Below are 22,657 nucleotides of genomic sequence, written 5' to 3'. Positions count from 1 at the left end.
AAATGTCTGTTGCCATTAGGTTTTGTAAAAGGCTGAAATTGTAGCTCTAGAGGTGAGCACAAATTGTGTCCAACAGAAGGACTAAATGTCGTCATTTTGTTCTCTTGTCAACTTGAATATCTGACAGACTGTGCCTTGGAAATGTTTTCTTCTCTGCTTTGGTCACAGTTGTCGTGCATAAAAGCTTTTGTCATAATCCAAGCGCTTTAAGAATGTACATGGTAATTAGTGCGCAATAGGTATTAAACAAAACATAAGCCTATTTTTAAAGACTATTCTCTTTTTGAAATACTGTAACACATTGTGCATATAAGTAAATCATTTATCTTTTTATAATATTTGTTCCTAAATGCCCAGCATTTATTGAAAGGTAAAGGTTTGTATGTCTATTGAATAATTGACAATACTGGGGGCTGCCAGGGTCTTCCCCCCCCGTGGTGGCTGGGGGTGGCAGAGGTCCCCCTGAGCGCGCACTCCCCCCCACCCGCAGCCAACTGCCTCAGGCAGTGGGGGAACCTTACAGCTCCCTGTCACTGCGGGAAGTGGCAGGACCCTGCAGCTCCCAGCCACCAGAGCTGAAGTCACGGAGGTCTTTGGAAGTCTCATATTCCGTGACTTCTGTGACTTCCGTGACAAAACCGTATAAAAAACTTTTATACGTAGACTGTAGAGATACACAGAGAAAATCTAATACTTTCCATATTCCTTCTTGAGTCAGTTTAAAACTGCTTTTTTTCAGGAAGGCAGAGTGCTTCAATTGCTTGCAAGTAGCATTGTTTTTGATCTGGCAAAGTGCTAGAAGTGTTGAGTTCCTTATCCCTCCCCCAAATGCTGTCTGTGTCATACATAAATATGCTATTTTTATGTTTCTCTCTGTGTGCTTCTTAACAGTATTAATTTTTTCTCAACTTCAATAGTTCATTTTTCCCCCTTCCCCCCATAGGTCAGATGCTCAGTCATTTGTAAGGGGGAAGAAATGCAGATCTGTTTCATGCTGCTTTGTTGTAACATTTTTAGAATGCAGTTTAATGGAGAAGTTGAGTGAAACAAACATGAGACAAATATTAATCCTAAAAAAATTCAACTCTTGTATTTTTCACGTCATCTCTGTAATGGTGACAGATGACTTTGTAGGTGAAAGTGCATGAGCTGCTCTAATTTTATAATACACTGTGTTATGGTTATTGGTTACATGTGCCAAAGGAGTGGCCAACTGCGTTCTTGATATGCTGATGCTTTTGAGGGGGAACAATAGAGGGAGGGGAGTGTATAATTTCCTCTGGAATTTTGCACTGAATCCACAGTATTGCCTTTGAAATTCTTTCAAGATTTCTTTTTAACTTAATGCAACTACTGATATTTTTTTAAACTAGCTAAGGCTAATGTTACACTTGATATAAATGGATAGAAAACCCAAACTAGGAATCCAGTGCTGACTTTGTGATGAGTCAGGAGGGTGGAGACCAGCATAACTTCAACTGTGATATTTCTATTTGGAATTTGCATATGTGATGTACAAGAAAACTTTCTTCATTGGTAACTTAATTTTCTTTGACCAATTGCCCTCTTTCATTCCTCAGGCTTGGGCTTTTTTGGGGTGAAAACCATGTTCTAATGTGGTTCTCATTCTAAGAAGCCAGTTTTCACAGACTTAATGAAAGTCTACTAGCTACTTGGGGAGGGGGGGAAATGTATGAAAGATCAGAATAGTTGACTTAAATATGGCCATGCACCAATGACTGCCTTAGTTTGAAAGCCGTTTCAGACCACATCACCAAAATCACCATCACAAGTGGCACACTGAGCAATATCCTTGCAGATAGTCTCAGCAGAGAAGCCAGAAGTTCAATAGGCACAGAGACTAAACTAGCCACTTGCCCTGAGAGGGCTGAGAGACTTCAGGATTATATGCTGCTGGCCAGTGCTGTATACCTTGTTTTAAAAGTCCTACAGTCTTTAGAACAATCAGTTTTGGCACCTTTTGCAAGCACTGCAACTGCTTAAACATACATTTTCTCCTTGTTTCAATTAAATTTGCCAAATTTTTAAAGTAGGTTTTTAAAAATGGAATTGTGGTGCTTAGATGCCTCAATCATTCCATTGTAGGTTTTCCCCATAGCTCCACTCCATCACCAGACTATCTTCTGCTAGTTACTGAGAAATAACATAGAAGGTTTTGCTTGGTTGTCGAGAGCAGGGGTTCTCAACCTTTTTCTTTCTGAGGCCCCCCCCCCCCCCAATATGCTATAAAAATTCCTCAGCCCACATGTCCTACAGCTACTATTTTTCTTATAAAAGCCAGGCCTAGCATTAAGGAGTAGCAAGCATTGGGACCCCATGCTACAGGGGCCCTGCGAAGCTAAGTTGCTCAGGCTTCAGCACCGGGTGGCAGGGCATCGGGCCTTGCGATTCAGCCTCATGCGGTGAGGCTTTGGTTTTCTGTCCTGGGCCCCAGCAAGTCTAATGTCAGCCCTGCTTCTTGGCCCCCCCTGAAACATGCATGTGGCCCCACCAGGGGGCCCCAGACCCCTGGTTGAGAACCACTGGTCTAGAGGTATATGTGTTGTGAAGTTCATGTAACTTCTTGATATTGTCTGAGTTTATTTTGCATTGGTCTGCATCACTGAAATAGAGTAAAGCTATTGTGCTCCATTCTAGTAAACCATTGGCATCCTTGATGCTGTGCTGTATCCTGTGAAGAATAACCTGCTTGAGGAAGGATGTTTAGGTTAAGAAAGGGAGACTTAGTCCTGCTGAGGAATTGTTATAATAAAGTTGTAAATTTCATAAGGATAAAAGTAGTATTTGTTAATTGTTTCAATAGGTTTTATTTACATGGCTGACATCTTTCTCTCTCTTTCCTTTAGAATCCCTGCCCAGAGTCTAGTGCATCCTTCCTTTCCAAAATTACATTCTGGTGGATTACTGGGTAAGAGAATAAGTCATTGTATAATGCAGCAATCAAATGTCAACTTATTTTGCTTTCAGAAGATACTCAAGGCTCTCCTGACCTGTAGAGATTTTTACAATTGTTCAATAGACACTTAACTACAAGAAACTGATAGGTGGATAATTACTTTTATTTTCTAATGACAGGTCTCTCCAATCTGTTGAATTCTGCTGATGTTGCATATGTAGCCTCATAAACATATATCATTAAATGATGCATTTTAATGTTTGATGAATAGGAGTGGTGGAGTGGAAACAAACTTGCATCATTTTGACTGTTGGAAGATTCCTTTTTTCAAAGCCAATACACTGATCTATTTTTTAAAAAATTATCTTGGTTATCTGTAGTTTCGTTTTATTTATCTTCAACTGTGCTTCCTTTATTGTGATCAAATCCGCTATCTCAAGCTGTCTGATGCCATTATTTGGATGGGAGAGCACTAAGAAATATGTAAACACCTTAAAGCATTATAGGTGATTAAGCAGGTGGTAACTTCTTTCTTAATCAGAATTTGGCCAGTGTCTCAGCGTGGTCTTAGGTAAAGGTAAAATGAAGGCTAATAAAAATTCTATCATTCAGTTTATAAAATGAGTTTTAATTGCATTGCTAAATTCCAAGTGGGATGATTTCATTCTGCTTCCTAAATTCTCCCTGCAGTTTCATTTAAGCACTATATTACTACGCATCCTAATTTTTCTGTGCATTGTTAAATAAATTACTGCATCTCGCTTTGAGGCTGGCTGCATTTTGGGGGTGGGTAAACATTTCTCTGTGTTACAAAATTAGATATACAGGGTACAGCTTGCTTTGGCGCTCTCTAAAGAATGCTACTGCTGATGATGATCCTTTCCAATATAGGCTGATGATTCAGGGATATCGGCGACCATTGGAAGCTAAAGACTTGTGGTCATTAAACAAAGAGGACACATCTGAGGAGGTAGTGCAAGGTTTGGCTAGGTACTGGGCGAAGGAGTGTGCAAATACAAAGAAGTAAGTTCAGTTATGCTAACAGTTATTAATACAAAGTGGTAGCTAATAGAATATAGTAAACTTGGATGGTGTTGGTCAAGATCCATTTTATAAAGGAACTTTTTCTTGAATTCCATTTATGTCAAGAAAACTGAATATGAAGGGGAAACTATTTTTTATTTTATTTTATATGTAAAATACATGAGTGAAAGTAAAATAAGCTGCTAACACTGAGAAATACTAGTGAAATGCAACTGATCACACATTATGCTAGTGTGTGCTTTTATCCAGTCAGTTAATTCCATTTGCTATGGAAATATTTTTATGAACATGTTCCAGAAGTCCTTGACAATCAAAGTATCATAAAGCACCTAATGAATCCACTTGCCCATTAATGCCTCAAGGATAATAGTGGCTAAAATCTGAGATTATTTGGTTCTTACCCAGACAAATTTCCATAAGCTTATTAGACATTTCCTTGAATAAGGATCTCAGGATTTGCCCTTAAGTGCTTAGACACTGAGGAGCAACCTTGTGAGTATATGTGTGAGAGAAGAACGTTTTTTGTTTCTTTTAAATTTAGATTTTCTCACCTTGCAGATGGACTACAGCCTTTGCAGTATTCTATTTTGTATCATTGTCAACCAATGTTCATTTTGTCTACAAATTTTTCTCATGCTTAGTCATCACGGCATACTGAAGTCACTGTTCAGTGAAGGAAAAACTCTTTAAGTTCATACATTATTCTCAATTTAGTTAGGTGTATAGTAGGGGTGCTGGAACAGTTTGTATAGTGGGGGTGCTGAGAGCAATTAAACCAAACTATAAACAATGGAAACCACTTCAAGCCAGGGGGTGCAAGAGCACCCCTGGTTCCAGCACCTCTGGTAGATAGTATACACAGAAACATAGTTTTACCTGCAGCCTGTTCTCAAATACTGGGAAATATGGTTTGGCATACATCAGATGCATTAACTTAACTATGGTTTCATTCTACTCATTAGGGATGATTTAGCATCATTCTTTCTTAGGTTGTAAACTCTTAAGAACAGGGACTGTGTCTACTAATTCCATTCGTACAGTGTCTAGCACAGTGGGACCTTAATCTTGACTAGGATCTATGGCTTCTACAGTAATATAAACAATAAACTCATGTATGAGTTTGCAACTCGCATATAATTGTACACCTAACTGAGTATTCCATAGCTATAGGGTGTGGTTTTTTAGGAACATTTGTTCCAAGGAAGAAAAATCCGCTTCTGAAGTGCTGCTCAGTTAACCGAAGGCTAGTAGCTTCTGATAAACAGATCCCTCCATAATGTTGTGAAACACTGGGTTACCAGTCCCAAAAGTGGCTGGTAAACTACCATCTCTGATGCAGGGACACTTGGAGCTACAGACAGGAATGATGACAAATATCATGATGACTGCAAATCCCTGTGGTGGCGAGTATCTAAGGCTATGTCTACACTCATGGTGACGTGTAGAGTACATGCACTACATGCATAGTTACACGCTGCAGTGGAAAGGCTCCAGCTGCGGTGAGCTGCCAGAGTGTTTCCCTGCTTACCTCCCTGCTGCTGGAGCCTTTCCCTGCTGTCTCCCCTGCCAGAGCCTTTCCCTACTGCTGGAGTTGTTCACTGCAGCGAGAGAGGCTCCAGCAAGAGGACACTGCACTGCTAAAAATAAAATGTGAGACGTGGGAGGCATGGCTTGGGCAAGTAGAGAGTCTGGGTAGGGTATATACCCTGGGATTCAGCCGTGTAGGGCACTCTACTGTACCATACCCATCTAAGTGCACCTCACCGACTACATTGCTATTTAAACTTGCACTAGCTGGGCTTGCAGTGTTTGTACTCTGGACGTCACAGTAAGTGTAGACATATCCTAAGCTAGTTTTTCTTGGCCACTGGAGTAGACTTCTCATTTTAAGACTCTGCATTCTTTTGTTCAATTTTACAGAAGTCACCTTCATTCATTTTAAATAGTTGTCAGTGCGATTCAATAGAATGTCCTAATGATTTAAATAAATGTTTCTTTATTATTATTATTTATTATTATTATTGTAGGCAACCCATAAAAATGGTGTATTCACCCAAAAAGCAAATGAAATCAAGCAACTCAGATGGCGATGTGACAGAAGAAGTTGAAGCTTTGATTGTAAAACCATCTCAAAGGAACTCTGCACCTTCTTTGTTGAAAGTGTTGTATAAAACCTTTGGACCATACTTCCTCATGAGCTTCCTGTTTAAAGCCTGTCATGATCTTATGATGTTTTCTGGCCCGGAAATCTTAAAGTAAGACTTCCTTTAATGCTTTCTTCAGTTTCTCTGTTTACCAAGTACCTAGGTAGATCTCTTTGATTCCTTCTTGGTTCCTTCTTCATCAGGCTACTCTACCTGTAGCTGCGACAGCTGACAAGTTGCTTCCTTTTGCGCTAGAGTTTCCATGCAAATGACTTTGCTTCACTGGTTTCCAATTTGGGATCTAGCATTCCAATTCCCTTCTGATACTCTGAGAGTGACCTTTCTGACAATGGAAGTTCAGATGCAGGAAGAATGCAGCTTCATCTAAGCTAATGTTAATCTATGACAGTTCATGGGATCACAGAGAAAGTCTAAAGGCTCCTGAAGCAAAAAGTAACCCTTAAAATCTATAGCTGAAGCCATGGAAGGGTGAGGGGGAAAGGTGTGCTGGTATAATAAAAGGGAAGAAGTGGAACACTAAGTGGAAATGATGTATCTTTAGTTTGGATGGTAATGAAACAATCCTGTGGCAGTAGCTCTGAGTCAGTGCGGAGCCTATGCAATATATTGTGCTCATTCTCTTTTTGAGATAGCCATGCACCTTACTAGTGATCACTTCTGTCAGTGCATCCAAGAAGACCTATATTAGAAGTTTCCAAGAAGGTTTGGTAATTCAATCTCCCAGATTATAGCTTGGGACACTTGGGAATGGGTGGTGGGATAGGAAGGTGGTGTGTGATGGGGGAATTTGGGGGACGTCTCAGTTACAAAGTCTGGGTAAAAATCTTGTGACTTGACTGAGGCCACACCCTAGTGTTCGCTATTGCCAGTTTGGTGCGTTTGTTGGGATATCACGTCTGGAATAATCTAGTCATTGTCTGGAAATTTGATAAGCTCTGACACTGTGTATTAACCTCGCCAAATCCTCTCTTCGCAGGTTGTTAATTAATTTTGTGAACAATAAAGATGCCCCAAATTGGCAAGGCTATCTGTACACAGGGCTTCTGTTTGCATGTGCCTGTCTGCAGACTCTGATCCTCCACCAGTACTTCCATATTTGCTTTGTTACGGGAATGAGGCTTAAAACAGCTGTCATTGGTGCAGTCTATCGCAAGGTATACATGTTTTTAAACGTTACATCATCACCAGAGTAACGGCACCTCTGAAAATTGGGGCGGGGGAGCTGCAATAAAATCTTAATGATGAATTTGAGTAAATTACATAATTTTAACGAGTTGGAACGCTTTGCACAGGCTAGTATCTAATGGTAAACAGAATGTAAGAGACCTCCTTCAGCCCACAGCTGTAAATTAAAGATACTTTCAGTTAAGAAGCTGCTTTTATTGATCATGTAAAACAAAACCCCAGCCTGTTTCACATCTTACCTTAGAATGGGAACTAAGCTTCCATCTGCACAGAAATGGGACAGAGGTCAGTATAATGAGAGGATTATTAGCAACCAAGCAGGCACCAGTATGCACAGTCTCAGCCTGAAACAACCTGGAGCTATTTAAAAAAGCTTTAGACTAGCTGCTCTGCAGGAGGTGAGGCAGGAAAGCATATGACAAGAAGCCAGCACTCAACCCCTGGCACTAAAACCAAACAAACCCCAAACAGAAACACTTTGCTCATGTGTTTAACCCTGATTAAAACTGCATATTCAGTATACAGTGCTTTTTAGACATGCAGGGGAAAAAATGAGTACTGTACGCGAGAGAAGCGTTGCCTGTGACCACAAATTAAACTCCAGGAAAAACTGTTCATGTTGCAGTATTTAATAAAGGCAAATAGAAGCTGTTTTGCCAACTATATTCAATGTCTTCCTTTTTATCTACACGCAGGCATTGGTTATCACAAATTCTGCAAGAAAGACCTCTACTGTTGGGGAGATTGTAAATCTAATGTCTGTGGATGCTCAGAGATTCATGGACTTGACTACCTATATAAACATGATTTGGTCTGCACCTCTGCAAGTTATATTAGCATTGTATTTATTATGGCAGGTAATTATGTCATGCTTCTTGTTTTCCTGTTTAATTATGGTAGGTGAAAGCAACTAGTGGCCAGGTGTTTTCCTCTGAAGTTCAAGACTATGGATAGGTAATGTCAGACCATTGGAGGGTGTAGAGCAGGAGAGAGTGAGAATGTGCTACTGCATGGAGAACCACTTAGTGCTATACGCTGCCGCTGTGAAGGAAGAGAGGAATCATAGAATCATAGAATATCAGGGTTGGAAGGGACCCCAGAAGGTCATCTAGTCCAACCCCCTGCTCGAAGCAGGACCAATTCCCAGTTAAATCATCCCAGCCAGGGCTTTGTCAAGCCTGACCTTAAAAACCTCTAAGGAAGGAGATTCTACCACCTCCCTAGGTAACGCATTCCAGTGTTTCACCACCCTCTTAGTGAAAAAGTTTTTCCTAATATCCAATCTAAACCTCCCCCATTGCAACTTGAATCTCAACTGCAAATCTAGCCCAAGCCTCCTCAAGTACCATGCTGGGACAAAGGCTTCTCTTACCCATTCCCTGTGTAGAAAGTGAGTGTCCTGTCAACAGCCCTTCCTTCACTCAGCCATCTTGAGCCCCAGTAGCTGGCCAGCTTGGCAACCCTTTCATGTGCCATGTGAATTTAGGCATCCTGTGCTTCCAGAGCACCCAGTTAACTGTTGGGACTCTGCTTACCCTGTGTCACTTGGTGGAGAAGTGGGCAGATGAAGGATCTCTTCATTTGATTCATCATCCCGACACCCATCATGCTGGGATAATGCCTGCTGTTTCTAGTCCAGGCACTTATCAGAAGGGCAGCCCCAGTTCTGCTTACAGCCAGGAAGTTAAGGCAGGATCTTAGAAACTCATCCCCCTATATTCTACCTTGAAAGAATAGCCCCAACAAAAAATTGAAAGGCATATGGGGAAGGACCTTGCATTTTAGCTTTGAAGAAGCAAAGATCATAATTATCTGCATATATCCTTAGTCAAAAAAGGAGGGAGGAAAGGGATAGAAAAATACAGAAAAATTATATGTACACATGGGGTTTATGCTGTGTAGAATGCTTTGATATAAGATCTTTAAAGGTGTATTCTAACATTTTCTAAATAACTAGTGTGTGTATATTGTTTTTTCCTCTTAGAATTTAGGTCCTTCTGTCCTAGCAGGTGTGGCAGTCATGATTCTTTTGGTTCCAGTAAATGCTGTGATGGCAATGAAGACAAAAACATATCAGGTATGACACTTTATGTTGGTATGTGTATATGCTTTAAGACATGTTACTATTTTACTATTCTATGTGATCCATTCGATTCTTGAAAGCTTACTATTCAAATTCTTGTTCTGCTTGCCAGGGTGTCTTTTATAATGGGCATGCGCTGCCTGACAGTAGCCTTCCCATCAGTGACTAGCAAAGCTAATGCATAAAACACTTCCGAAGTAAAAATGCACCGATGTCCTGCAATGTTGTTTTGCAGTGGGGTTTTTTTTGAAGTCACATATAAAATGCAGTAACTTCCGATACAGTGGTAAGATACCGTTATCCAACTCAACAGAATGCCTGAGATGATGGATTAAACACTTAACAGCACACATTTTAACTGGCCTTTAGCTGACTGTTCTAAGAAATGAAGTGAGAACTTGGTTCAATATGTAGTAAACGGTAGTCCATTTTATGTGTGAAATATTTACATTTCCAGGATGATGCTTGTAAACGTAGTTTTCTCTTTGTCACTGTGTGGGTCTGTTCTGTTTTTTTCTGTCCATAGATGGCTTTCATTTTCAGTGTTAGCAGTCCCTTTACTTCTAAAACCACACTCATACCCAGAAGTCACTTCCCCTACTGATGAACACATTTTGTTACAAAACCGATTGCTTGACAACAGGGGTGCTGGAACAGTTTGTATAGTGTGTTGCTGAGAGCCATTGAACCAAACTGTAAACCCTGTATATAACGGAAACCACTTCAAGCCAGGGGGTGCAATAGCACCCCTAGTGCCAGCACCTCTGCTTGACAGCTTTGTTGTATGGACTCTGACACAGATTTCTGTGATAGGCAATTAAATTTGTTGTTAGAAGAGGATTTTTAAGATACTGCCCCCTGTGGTGAGATTAATTTGATATAATTATTTTGGTATACCAGGGTGTTTGGATCAAGTGTATTACTGAATTTGGGTCACCTACAAGCATCCCAAAGTTAAGTTTAACAGCATTCCAGTAGACTACTCTTCTTATGTTAATGTCAATCCATTAACAAACCTTAGAATACTTCTTGACACTCAGTTTTGGTTTTCAAACTAATCAGGACAAAGAATACAAATCCATTTAAATATGGTCATTTTTTTTTCTGTGAACTATAGTTTGAAAATTTAAGCCCAGAATACGAAATAGCTGAGATTTCCCAGGTATCAGTCTGGTTACTGTGGGTAAATGTTGACCCTTAATGGGGATCATTGCATTGAATCATATGACCTTGCTGCCACCCAAATAAAGTGAAACTCCTTTGAATTTTGCACTTGCATAGTGCATTCATCCAAGCCTCTTCAAGTGCCGCATTTCACTGATGAAGCTTCCCAACGTTCCTTTGAGGAATAGTAGGTAGGTATTTTCCCTGTTGTAAGGTGTCCTTTATGATGAAGGTGTAGTACCTGCATAATGTACTTATAAATAAGACACAGGTGTGATATGTGACTGGCCCAAGGTGACATAGTGTGAGTAGGTGGCGGAGCTGAGATTAGAACTCAGTATTCCTGACTGTTTTATGCTGAATCACATTCCATCCATGCCTAGAACTGTACATCTTTTCAAAGGTTCTTTTCCTTAATTTGGAAAGGCCTCTAGGAGGAAGGAGACTTCTGAAGTGAACATATAAATGGTGTAGTGGGGGGGGAAAAATGCTCAAAGTTAAGTAACAAGAAGGGAAGGTAGTTTTGTTTCCGCTGCTGATTGGAAGACATATCACCTGTTGGCTCATAGCCAACAGGAGTCTGAACAGAATGAAAAGTGTGTGGGGTGGCCGAGGGTTAGATACAAATCGTACATCAGTGAAGCTCAAGGGTATAATGGAGTTACTTTTTAAAACTGCATTTTGTACATAAAGTCAGACTTTTTAAGGCCAGTAGAGACCACTGAGTTCCTGAATTCTACAAAGATATCTACAACTTTATTTTTGTGAAATTGTTTTTTGCCTTTCCCGAAAACCACCCCTAATTAGTTAAAATGTTTATTTAATTCTGCAATTCTGTGTTTGGTGGTAAGGTGGCACATTTGTTGTTCGCTTGCATTTGTCAGTGGTCTTTCCCCATAATAATTAGGTATACTTCACTAACATAAAATATACAGTTAAGAAATTTGTATGGGCTAAATTGGTTTATTCAAATGGCTTTGTAGACATGCCAAGTATTGTGCTATGCTAATGACTTGTTTCTTTGTAATGGGATTTTAGGTAGCCCATATGAAGAGTAAAGACAACAGAATTAAGCTGATGAATGAAATTCTCAATGGAATTAAAGTGCTGAAACTTTATGCTTGGGAATTAGCCTTCAAAGAGAAAGTATTGGGGATCAGACAGGAAGAGCTGAAAGTGCTTAAAAAGTCTGCTTACCTTGCAGCAGCGGCTACGTTCACTTGGGTGTGCGCTCCTTTTCTGGTAAGTAAATCAGGTTTGAAGTTGTGCTTTTCTGGGTGGTAGAAGCCCAAAGAAACAGTGAGAGCGAAGTCCTGCTTTCCTATTAGTTACTGTACTGGTCTTTCACTATTCAGAGAACTCAGTCTTGTAAACAGAACTCTATCCACAGCAACATGCAGTTCAACAGTCAGCTTTTCAGCACTTTCAGAAAAGGTATTTCTCTACACTTTTGTCTTTTTTTAATATTAACAACCTCCTCCAAGTTAAACGTTTCCTGATAGGCAGTGACTTGGTTCATTCTTGGGCTTTCATATTCACCAGTACTACAAATGTTGTTGAAACTTAAAAGGAGTAAATAGTAATAATAGTAATTTGGTCACAAACCAGAACAAAATGCCCTCCAGGAGGAGATTATTATATATAGATTATCTAGGTAGTGCCTCTTAGGACCTCCCTTTACATTAACATTTATACTTTGTAATTTTTCTGGAAAAAAATTTATATTATAGAAGTGCATGCTACACAGATTCCCAGGTGAGAGCCTTGATCAAAATGAATATTCTGCATCTCCAACCACACCACATATTAGTCCTACATAGATGTGTGTGGATGCCTCTTTTTTCCCACCCACCTTGGTAAAGCTGATTTGGCCGGAGAGAGCTGTTCTGTAGCCTGGGATCATTCTAACTTTTAAAAAGGTTTTGTTCCGCATTTAAATATTGTCTCTGACTATTTGTGACTAGTTTTGAATTTGCACAGAAATGGAAGAGAGGAGACAAATTGTATTAAAATTTCTTGTGGCCCTGATAGAACAAAGGGCAGTTGCTCTCATCTGGCAGAAGCAAACAAACCATGCCTACATTAGGGTAAAATATGTATGTTCCATTTGAAGGTGTTTAAGTATTCTTTCCACTCATGGATTCCTTCCCTCTAAGTGCTGTTCGTGTTTACATGACATTATAGGTATGATAAAAGGCAGAAGAAGCAGCATCCTGCATGGGAGAAGTCAGAAGCATTCTTTAGTGAATCTTTTTCTAAAAGAAGGCTGAGATGGCTATTTTTAAAAGTTGATTTACTAGGTTCCTAAATACAGCTCCGTAGAGGGACTTTCCTTATTTCAGTTTATCTCTGTTGAAGCCAAGAAGATTAATTTCCGTACCCAACTACGTAAACGTCAGTGTGTTATGAATGTTTGTCAATGGGCCTGTTTGCATAGAAGTTAAAGGGAGTGGTGTCACTAGGCTTCTACAAGAGCAGGATTGGACTCTGAAGGAGGGGATATTTTATAACTTTCTCTTTCCCCAGTTTTTATCAGTCAGGATACCAAATTATGAAGAACTATAGGATTTTCAAATTGATTCATTTCTTTCCCACACACCCTTTTCTTTTTTTGCCCTGCTTTGTTGCTCTTCTATCCAGGGATCTTTATAAAATTGTTCAGTATCTGTTTCATGAAACTGGTCACTTCGTTGTATCTTTTTATGGCAGTGTGTGCTTATAACAGTGTATTTTAGCATAGATTCCAGTAACATAGGAGTGGGCAAACATTCTGCCTTTAAAGTTATTGTTTGGACCCTTCTTTGTTTTTAGTTCTCTCTACAGGAGGGCTTTTTTCTCTGTAGTAATCTGTCTGAATAAATGAACATATAAACAAGCTACCTTACCATGCACAGTTGAGTCAGCAGGCATAAGAAAAACAGTACAGGCCTTCATAGCAGTTAAATAGGCTTTTACATACGTTTTTAAATAGACCTCATGCAGAATTAAAACCAGTCTATTCACTGTGCATTAGGTAAATAAAGTGGGGTTTAGTCTTTCTAACTAAATGTAACATTGTTGGCACTTTGATGTCTCAAACTGGATAGCAGGTGATGATTTTGCTGGGAAAGCGTTATTGAGTCCTGCTGATGTACTGAGGTACATGATTTATTATACTGCCTTGGTATAAGGCATGTGGGAGTGGCTGTCAGGGAGAAGAGGAGCTAAAAGGTGAGCTGAGCATTCTTAAGGGAGGAATTTTCGGAATAGCCATGCTTGGCTTTGTGCCAGTCTTTGTTATCTTACTGTTTTCTTTGTCAGTACATAATGCCTTAGCCACACTATATGTTTAAATGTGGTTGATGACAGTCAAGCATATAGTTTCTTTAAGTACGCACACGGATGCTGGAACAATTGGTATAGTGGGGGTGCTGAGAGCCATTGAATCAAATGGCAAACTCTGTATATGATGGAAACTACTTCAAGCCAGAGGGTGTGGCAGCACCCTTAGCACCCCTAGTTCCAGCACCTGTGTGTGCACAGTGATTCTCTTCCTGAACTGGGTGGGATACCGTAGAGTTTTATTTTCTAGTATGCTTAAGAACGCATTTTTTTAAATGATTCTTCTACCCCCAGTTATGGAAGCTATGCTTGTGAAAACCAGGCTTGTTGGTAGCCATCTACAAAATGTAGTGTGGGCAAGATCTAAACCTTGTTAGTTACATTAGCTATGCGCCCACCTTCAGAACTGTTCAGAAGTGTGGTACAGTGCAGTGATTGTAACTAGCAGAGGGAAAAGGGGAGATTAGAAGGCAGAGAAAGCAAAAAATAAACACGCAACCTGGTACACCTGAGTTAATCAGCATACTTTTTTCTCCTTTGCCTTGTCTCATCTTTGTTCTGTAAAGAGAGACACACTTTCTCAGTTTTCCAAGAGAAGCCAGCAGCTGTTGAATAACAACAGTTAAGACCCAATACTTGTTTTGCAAAGGCTTATTCTGATTATTTTCTTGTTCTTTAGAATGAGTTTTTGTTTGTTTGCCTTTCAGTGTGTAAATATGGCTCTAGTTATAAGAGAAGACATTGTATTTGAATTTAAAAATGTGAGAGAAAAGAATACAAACCGTGATTATTCTGTCTTTTTGTTTTTAGGTTGCTTTATCCACCTTTGCTGTTTATGTACTGGTAGATAAGAACAATGTCTTGGATGCTCAGAAAGCTTTTGTTTCCTTAGCCTTATTCAACATCCTCAGGTTCCCACTGAATATTCTTCCTATGGTCATCAGCAGCATGGTACAAGTAAGATTTTAATATTAGTGACTGATTAACTTGAAGTGATATATCTATATATAGTGGCTTTTTTGAGGTCTGTGAATGCTTTAAAGCCTTACAGTCCTATGTGCATATAGAAGTCTCTACCCACCACTGAAATGCAGTCACCTTAAAAGGTAAAGTTTTTGGGTCTCTTATTTTCCTGTGCGTTTTGGCTTGATCTACACTTGAAAGTTACATTGACATAGCTATGTTGGCATAGCTCTCCTGACCAACATAACCCACAGTAGAGGCATAGCTACGTTGATGGAAGTGCTTCCATCAAGGTAGCCAATGTTGCTCAAAGAGGGGATGTTACTACACTGACAGAAAAACTCCTTCCCAGGTGTAGGCTGCATCTGCACTGGAGGCTATGCCAGCGTAGCTATGTTAACATAGGCATGTTGGTATAACCTCTGTAGCATAGGTGTACCCTTTGTACAGTGCCTAGCACAATCAGAACCCAATCCTAGTTGTGTCCTCTGGGTGTTACTGCAGTACAAATAAACGCATGTTTGTTTTTTCCAGTCTGAGGAGGGGGTGGGTGAAGTGGCTTGTGGTGGCTACAGTAGGAGGAATATATTGGATTTAACATCTAGTTAAAAAAGCAAAATGAAACCGTATTTTTTATAAGCTGTGTGTAAAATAGTTTTTCAATTGTTTCATGTCTAGGCAAGTGTTTCCTTAAAGCGTCTCAGGTTATTTCTCTCGCATGAAGAGTTAGAGCCAGATAGCATAATCAGAGGTTCTATCAAAGATGGTAAGTCCTTATTTTGTATAGTTTTTATTTGCTCGTAGTTTGTGCTAATTTCCAGTGCTATGAACTACAAGTACTGGAGCCCAATAGAGCATGTTTTGGGAGGGTTCTAAAGTGTCTTTGTGGGCCTTTTAAAATGATTTTTTGCAATTTGTGGGAGTTATGTATCTGGCAAGAGAGATCTGTGGGTTTTTCAATTCAATTTTTGTGCAATTTCTACAAGTTTTGTTTTCTTTTCTTCCTTCTTGTCCGTAGTATAAAATGCTCATGTCCAGTGTCAGTAAGAAACAAGGAGGGTTATTGTAAAATAACTTACTAAATTAACCAGCTTTAAATGGACACAGTGGACACCTTGCAGAAAAGTAATTTTCATTTAGCAGTCAGTGTAGGTCAGAAGATGGCAAAAGCATTCCTATATAGAAAACCCCTAGTCACTTTTGTGGAGAGCATCTAAACTCCACTCAGAAAGAGTAAGTGTCTCCCCCAGCATAGTGACACATACCTCTCTTCATTTATGGAATTGCATGTAGTCATCCAACTCTGCTTAAATACACTGCTTAATACTACTGCACTCCTCCAGTCTCCCATTCTATGCAGGGACAGTTATTCATTATGTTTGTACAGTATCTAGCACGGCAGGGCCCTACCTGGTGGTGATCTTTAGGTGCTGCTGCAATATAAATTTGTCTCTGTGGATTTGTCACAGAACTGTAGGGTTTTGTAGAATCTTAATACCCCATGTTGTAAAATGCGCTGTTCTTATAGCTGGTTTAAACCCTGATAAGTGATTCCCTAGCCATCCTTTCTATAAAGGTAATACAATATTCTCTCATTCATATTTTCTCTCTCTCTATGGATGTATTCAGGTGGGTTCTCCATTACTAAATCCACTTAGCATGAAACTCTGCTGACAGGAAAACCATGACCCTTATTGTCTGCCTTCTTCCTTTTTTCAGTTGAATCACATGTCCGAATAGAATCCAGCTTCCTCAACTGGATTCTTTGTTGGCTTTACAGTGCTAAAAGGAATAAATAGTAACATCTCAATTTTTTTCTGCTCTGCTAGGATTGGTGGATATGAAAGTGTGTCCCTCTAAAGCAGTGGTGTCCAACCTTTTTACACCCAAGATCACTTTTTGAATTTAAGGGCAACCCAGGATCTACCCCACCCTTCCCTGAGCCCCCGCCCGACTCACTCCACACACACCCTCTCCATCGCTTGCTCTCCCCCACCTTCACTCACTTTCACCAGGTTGGGGCCAAGGGGTACGCTTTGTGAGAGGGGGCTCCAGGCTGAGCCTGGGGTAGGGGGTTGGGTGCAAGCTCTGTGAGGGAGTTTCGGTACAGGAGGGGGCTCCGAGCTGGGGCAGAGTGTTGGGATAGGGTGAGGGTGCGGGGTGTTGGCTCGGGCGGGGGGGGGGGTTCATGGCTGGGGCAAGGGGTTGGGGTGGAGGAGGTGGTATGGGGTGCTGGCTCTGGGAGAGGGCTCAGGGCAGGGGGTTGGGGTGCAGGAGGGGGTTTGAGGTGCTGGCTCTGGGAGGGGGCTGGGGGTTGGGATGCAGCCTCTCACTGAGCAGCACTTACCTCAGGCCCCTTAACTCCCATTGACCACAGTTCCCTGCCAATGGGAGCTGCAGAGGGCGGTGCTTGCAGGCAGAAGCAGCATGCTAAGATGCCACGAGGCCGCGGTGGCCGCTTCCGGGAGCGACGTCGGGCCAGGGCAGACAGGGAGCCTGCCTTAGTTGCACTGCCGTCGATTGCGATCAACTGGGAGAGTCCCCAGGATCGACCAGTCGGTGACCACTGCTCTAAAGTCTGAAAAGTGAATGTGCAATGTGGCATTGTAGGAACAGAAAAATTGCTCGGTTTAAAAGTTAGGGCTGCTTTTTCTAATGTCAGTTTTGTTAACTCAGCCTTCAGTGCTTCCTTTGAATTGCATGTCCGAATAGAATCCAGCTTCCTCAACTGGATTCTTTGTTGGCTTTACAGTGCTAAAAGGAGTAAATAGTAAAATCTGATTTCTTGGAAAAGGAAGCAGCTTGACACCCTGTGTGTATTCAAAGTCCTGTCAGTTGAGTATCAAGGTAGTATTTTGATATTCTTGCTTTTCTTGCCATACCTGTACTATGGCGAGCAAATGATTGTAACTTGAAAACCCCAGCCCTGTTTGTAGAATCAGTCAAAAATGGAGCGTGAGCTATTAACGAAAACAGAGTGCTGGAGTTCTGTTCCTAAAATAGCATTGGACCTGCCTCTCTCTGTGTGTGTGTGTGTGTGTCTGGATTTACTTCCCATGGCACAGTGCAGTGTACATCGTACAACTGTTTCCTTATTGGCCTGCATCTAAACATAATTTTTTTTCATTATTTGCTAGCTGAAGGAAGCATTATTGTGAAGAATGCAACATTTAGTTGGTCAAGAAATGATCCTCCCTCACTGAACGAGTAAGAATTGGTATCCTAATTAGTTCTGGCTTATAATTGCACTAAATCTTTATTACTTTAATTGTTTCTGTAGAGCTTGAAGTGTGTGCATCACTGCACAATAAATAAGCTCTGCTAAAATGGTAACTCTGTGCTCCAAAGAGTTCACAACCTTGAAGGAACAGCAATACAAACCCATTTCACTTAGACATAGATAGGATGTTTCATGCTTTATAAGGTGTGTGGGTTTGGAGTGGGGGTTGTGGGGGGCGCGAGGAGAGAGAGGCTGTTGAATGGGAATGGAGCTTTTGCATCCTCTAATTAATTAGGAGTCTCTTTCAAGCATACAGGTTGGTATGAAAGAAGACCAAGTTATTAGTGGGGTAAGGAGTCAAAAGGAATAGCCAGGAGAAAATCTGGTGTAGAGCATGTGCAGGGCTAGGGTAGAGGAAGAGAATAAGAGAAGATGGAGGTAGGAGCAGAATTCTCCGGAGGCTCAAAGTGATGAGAATGGTTTGTAATTAGTACAAGCTGCACAACTAACCAGCCCTTCTTGTTTTATGACTTCAACCATGGGGCTCCTTACACCTATATCCGCTTCCCTGCCATGCTTCCACCCTATCCTCCAAGTCTCCCCCTTAAACATTTTATCTATAGCCCTCTTCTTTCGAGTGCTGGGGATGGGTAGGAGAGGAACTTTACAAAATCCTCAGGATGCACACTGTGCTAACCAATGCACCTGCAGGATGTTACTGCTGGAAGCCTTCCCTTCTCCCTATCCTCTCCCTTAATTACCCTTGTTCTTTATCATATATTTTCTAGGACACAGACATTGTCTGGTGTTTATAAAACACCATGCATATTTATAGTGCTGCATAGACAATATGAGGCAAAGCTGGTGCAGAGAGTTTCAAGAAAGGGTGAGAGTATCAGACTGGTCGGCAAGAAGGATGGTCTTGGCAGCTGCTTTTTTGGAGGGCTGATCACATACTGAGACTATATGATTATGTATAAGCAGAGCTGGGCACATTCTGCATATAGAAGGTTGAATTCTCAGACTCACGTTCTTGTTAAAGAATCAATGAAGTGTTGCAATTGTCAGCATCTATAGAGCGGGTGTTCTGATTGTATCTGGTGTTTCTCTGTATTTGATACTACAATAAAATGCTCACCATTATTTGTGTGTGGTATTGTACCAAGGGAGGCTGAACTGTGTGTGATTTATTTCAGCATTAGTTTCACTGTCCCTGAAGGCTCCCTGATTGCCATTGTTGGACAGGTTGGCTGTGGAAAGTCTTCATTGTTGTCTGCCCTTCTAGGAGAGATGGACAAGAGGGAAGGATATGTGGCTGTCAAGGTAGGAATGTCTGGATAACAGTTCTGTTTGTGGGCACTTCTGAAGTGATGATACTTCCATAGCTTGGGCGGGGCGGGGAGCCTCTCAAATTAACAAGTTTTTTTTATGGGTGTGGGGGGAGGAATTGTGCTTATGCTGCATTATGATGTACATAGAGGCCTGAAAGCGTGCATGGTATTTAACATTTTGTTTTTATCACAGAAATATCAGGAATATAAAACCTTGTTCCTGTTTTTGCAGGGGGTCTTTGTGGAGGACCTAGAGAAATGATTTGGAAGCACTCTCAGCCCTAAACTGAAAGGGAGAGGGCAGGGTTGAATCTCTTACAAAGACCTCTTTTTCAGCTGTAAATTTGCTCTTAATACAGATTTCAGTTGAAAAATCCAAAGTTCTTAAATTATCTATCTGAAAAAAATCACTTCCCCTCTTAATTTTTTTGACTTTCATTTCCTTTGTGCCTATGATGTAGTCTTATTAATTCTGTCATCCTTTGAATCTTCCTGGAAAAACAAAGTGGACAAGACATGAATTCTCATGTTGCAACCCCCATTCCCCTCTCTCCCCTTCTCCCCTTTTTTTTAACAAAATATATTCAATACAAGCCATCTTTTTCCTTACAGCCTGTTGTTTGTGATGGGGAGAAATACTCCAATATTTCATTTAATAATTCAGCAGTGACACATGCATTTCTGAAGCATTCTTAGTCAAGATATATGAGCCTGACTGTCTTTTTAGTAGGGCTGTCGATTAATCGCAGTTAACTCACACGATTAACTCAAAAAAAAAAATTAAGCACGATTAATCGCAGTTTTAATCACATAGTTAAACAATAGAATACCAATTGAAATTTATTAAATATTTTGGATGTTCTTCTACATTTTCATATATATTGTATTCTATGTTGTAATTGAAATCAAAGTGTATATTTTTGATTACAAATATTTGCACTGTAAAATGATAAACAAAAGAAATAGTATTTTTCAATTCATAGAATCACAAATGATTAGGGTTGGAAGAGACCTCTGGAGGTCTAGTCCAACCCCTGCTCAAAGCAGGACTAACCCCAACTAAATGAAAATTCATCTCGTACAAGTACTGAAGTGCAATCTCTGTCATGGAAGTGCAATTTACAAATGTAGGTTTTGTTCGTTACATAACTGCAACAATGTAAACTAAAAACTAAAATAATGTAAAACTTCAGAGCCTGTAAGTCCACTCAGTCGTCGTCCTTGTTCAGCCAATTGCTAAGACAAACAAGTTTGTTTACATTTACAGGACATAATGCTGCCCTCTCCTTATTTACAGTGTCACCAGAAAGTGAGAACAGGCATTTGCAAGGCACTTTTGTAGCCAGCGTTGCAAGGTATTTACATGCCAGATATGCTAAACGTTTGTATTCCCCTTCATGCTTTGGCCACCATTCCAGAAGAAATACTTCCATGCTGCTGATGTTCATTTTAAAAAAAAATGAATTAATTTAAATTTGACACTGAACTCCTTGGGGAGAATTGTATGTCCTCTGCTTTACCTGCATTCTGCCATATATTTCATGTTATCGCAGACTCGGATGATGACCCAGCATATATTGTTTACGTTAAGAACACTTTCACTGCAGATTTGACAAAATGCAAAGAAGGTACCAGTGTGAGATTTCTAAAGACAGCTACAGCACTTGACCCAAGGTTTAAGAAGTTGAAGGGCTGTCAAAATCTGAGAGGGATGAGGTGTGGAGCATGCTTTCAGAAGCCTTAAAAGAGGAATGCGGAAACTACAGAACCCGAACCACCAAAAAAGAAAATCAACCTTCTGCTGGTGGCATCTGACTCAGATAATGAAAATGAACATGCATCGGTCTGCACTGCTTTGGATAGTCATCAAGCAGAACCTGTCATCAGCATGGACGCATGTCCTCTGGAATGGTGGTTGAAGCGTGAAGGGACATACGAATCTTCAGAGCATCTGGCACGTAAATATCTTGCGACACCAGGTACAAAAGTGCCATTAGAACACCGGTTCTCACTTTCAGGTGACATTGTAAATATGAAGCGGGCAGCATTATCTCCTGCAAATGTAAACAAACTTGTTTGTTCTGAGTGACTGGCTGAACAAGAAGTAGGACTGAGTGGACTTGCAAGGTCGAAAATTTTACATTGTTTTATTTTTGAATGCAGTTTTTTGCATAATTCTACATGTCTATGTTCAACTCTCAGGTTCGAGATTGCACCGTAGTACTTGTATGAGGTGAACTGAAATACTATTTTGTTTTTTTTACAATGCAAATACTTGTAATCCAAAAATAAATATAAAGTGAGTGCTGTACACTCTGTAGTCTGTTATAAGTGAAAATTACAAAACACCCAAAAATATTTAAATCAATGGTATTCTATTGTTTAACCGTGATTTTTTTTTAAAAAAAAAATTTTTTTTTTAATTTTTTTAAATCACGCCACAGCCCTACTTTTTAGCGCACTCTACTTCTATAGAGCACGTGTCTGGATGGAGAATTCAGCAAGGTGGATGTTGGGGGGGGGGGGGGGGAGCGTGTTCCATTTGAAGACCATACCCCAAAACATACTTGTAACATGATTACATGGAAGAGAGGGCATGGATAACCAAAGCTGCCACAGCCGTGTGCTGTTTTAGCAGGCTAGCTCTCCTTAGCTAGCCTATCTGTTTGCCCGCACTGGGAAGCACACTCCCAGCTGCACTATAAAACATACACTATCGCTGTTCGCCCAATTGTACGATGGGCCTCATACATATCTTACAAGGGTGTTGAGTGTAGATTGTTTGCATGGTGCTTTGAGTATGTCTAAGAGGTTTAAATAGAGTGAAATCTGAATAACTGACTCTTGTTTCTTATAGGGCTCAGTTGCCTATGTTCCTCAACAAGCCTGGATACAGAATGCAGCTCTGAAGGACAATATTATCTTTGGGAGGGAGATGAAAGAGAGCCACTATAAACGTGTAATTGAGGCTTGTGCACTTCTACCTGACATAGAGATTCTTCCTTCAGGAGACAGAACAGAAATAGGGGAAAAGGTATTGAGATACACCCCTGCATCCTAATGGATGCAGTCATTGGAGTTAAAGACACATACTTTCCATTCTAACTCCCTGTTTAGAATTGTACAGAACTTGAAAACCTTTTGGGCAGAAATCTTCCAGACTGGGTCTCCACCTGAAGGTGGGTTTCGGGTTTTTGGTTTGTTTTTTTCTCTCTCTCTCAAGGTTGAGCAAAAGTGGTGCTTTTAGAATGCTAGGAGAGCTGG

At 40.5% G+C, this 22,657-nt stretch overlaps 1 protein-coding gene across 3 annotated transcripts in view; it reads left to right on the top strand.

Annotated features, from left to right (window-relative positions):
* LOC141994903 (multidrug resistance-associated protein 1) overlaps positions 1–22,657 on the top strand; it is a 97,244-nt gene that overhangs the window by 44,671 nt on the left and 29,916 nt on the right. For all 3 annotated transcript variants that reach the window (XM_074965399.1, XM_074965396.1, XM_074965398.1), the window contains exons 6-17: positions 2,868–2,929; positions 3,809–3,940; positions 5,989–6,216; positions 7,103–7,280; positions 8,007–8,168; positions 9,296–9,388; positions 11,597–11,800; positions 14,690–14,836; positions 15,521–15,608; positions 17,980–18,049; positions 19,259–19,385; positions 22,251–22,427. In XM_074965399.1, coding sequence (XP_074821500.1) covers positions 2,868–2,929; positions 3,809–3,940; positions 5,989–6,216; positions 7,103–7,280; positions 8,007–8,168; positions 9,296–9,388; positions 11,597–11,800; positions 14,690–14,836; positions 15,521–15,608; positions 17,980–18,049; positions 19,259–19,385; positions 22,251–22,427 — 1,668 coding nt within the window. The remainder of the gene's footprint in view (positions 1–2,867; positions 2,930–3,808; positions 3,941–5,988; positions 6,217–7,102; positions 7,281–8,006; positions 8,169–9,295; positions 9,389–11,596; positions 11,801–14,689; positions 14,837–15,520; positions 15,609–17,979; positions 18,050–19,258; positions 19,386–22,250; positions 22,428–22,657) is intronic.

This window comes from Natator depressus, chromosome 10 (assembly GCF_965152275.1).
Source record: "Natator depressus isolate rNatDep1 chromosome 10, rNatDep2.hap1, whole genome shotgun sequence".
In the NCBI taxonomy this organism is placed as follows: Eukaryota; Metazoa; Chordata; order Testudines; family Cheloniidae; genus Natator; species Natator depressus.
The sequence above is the reverse complement of the archived record's forward strand: the minus strand, read 5'-3'. Positions and strand labels throughout refer to the sequence as shown.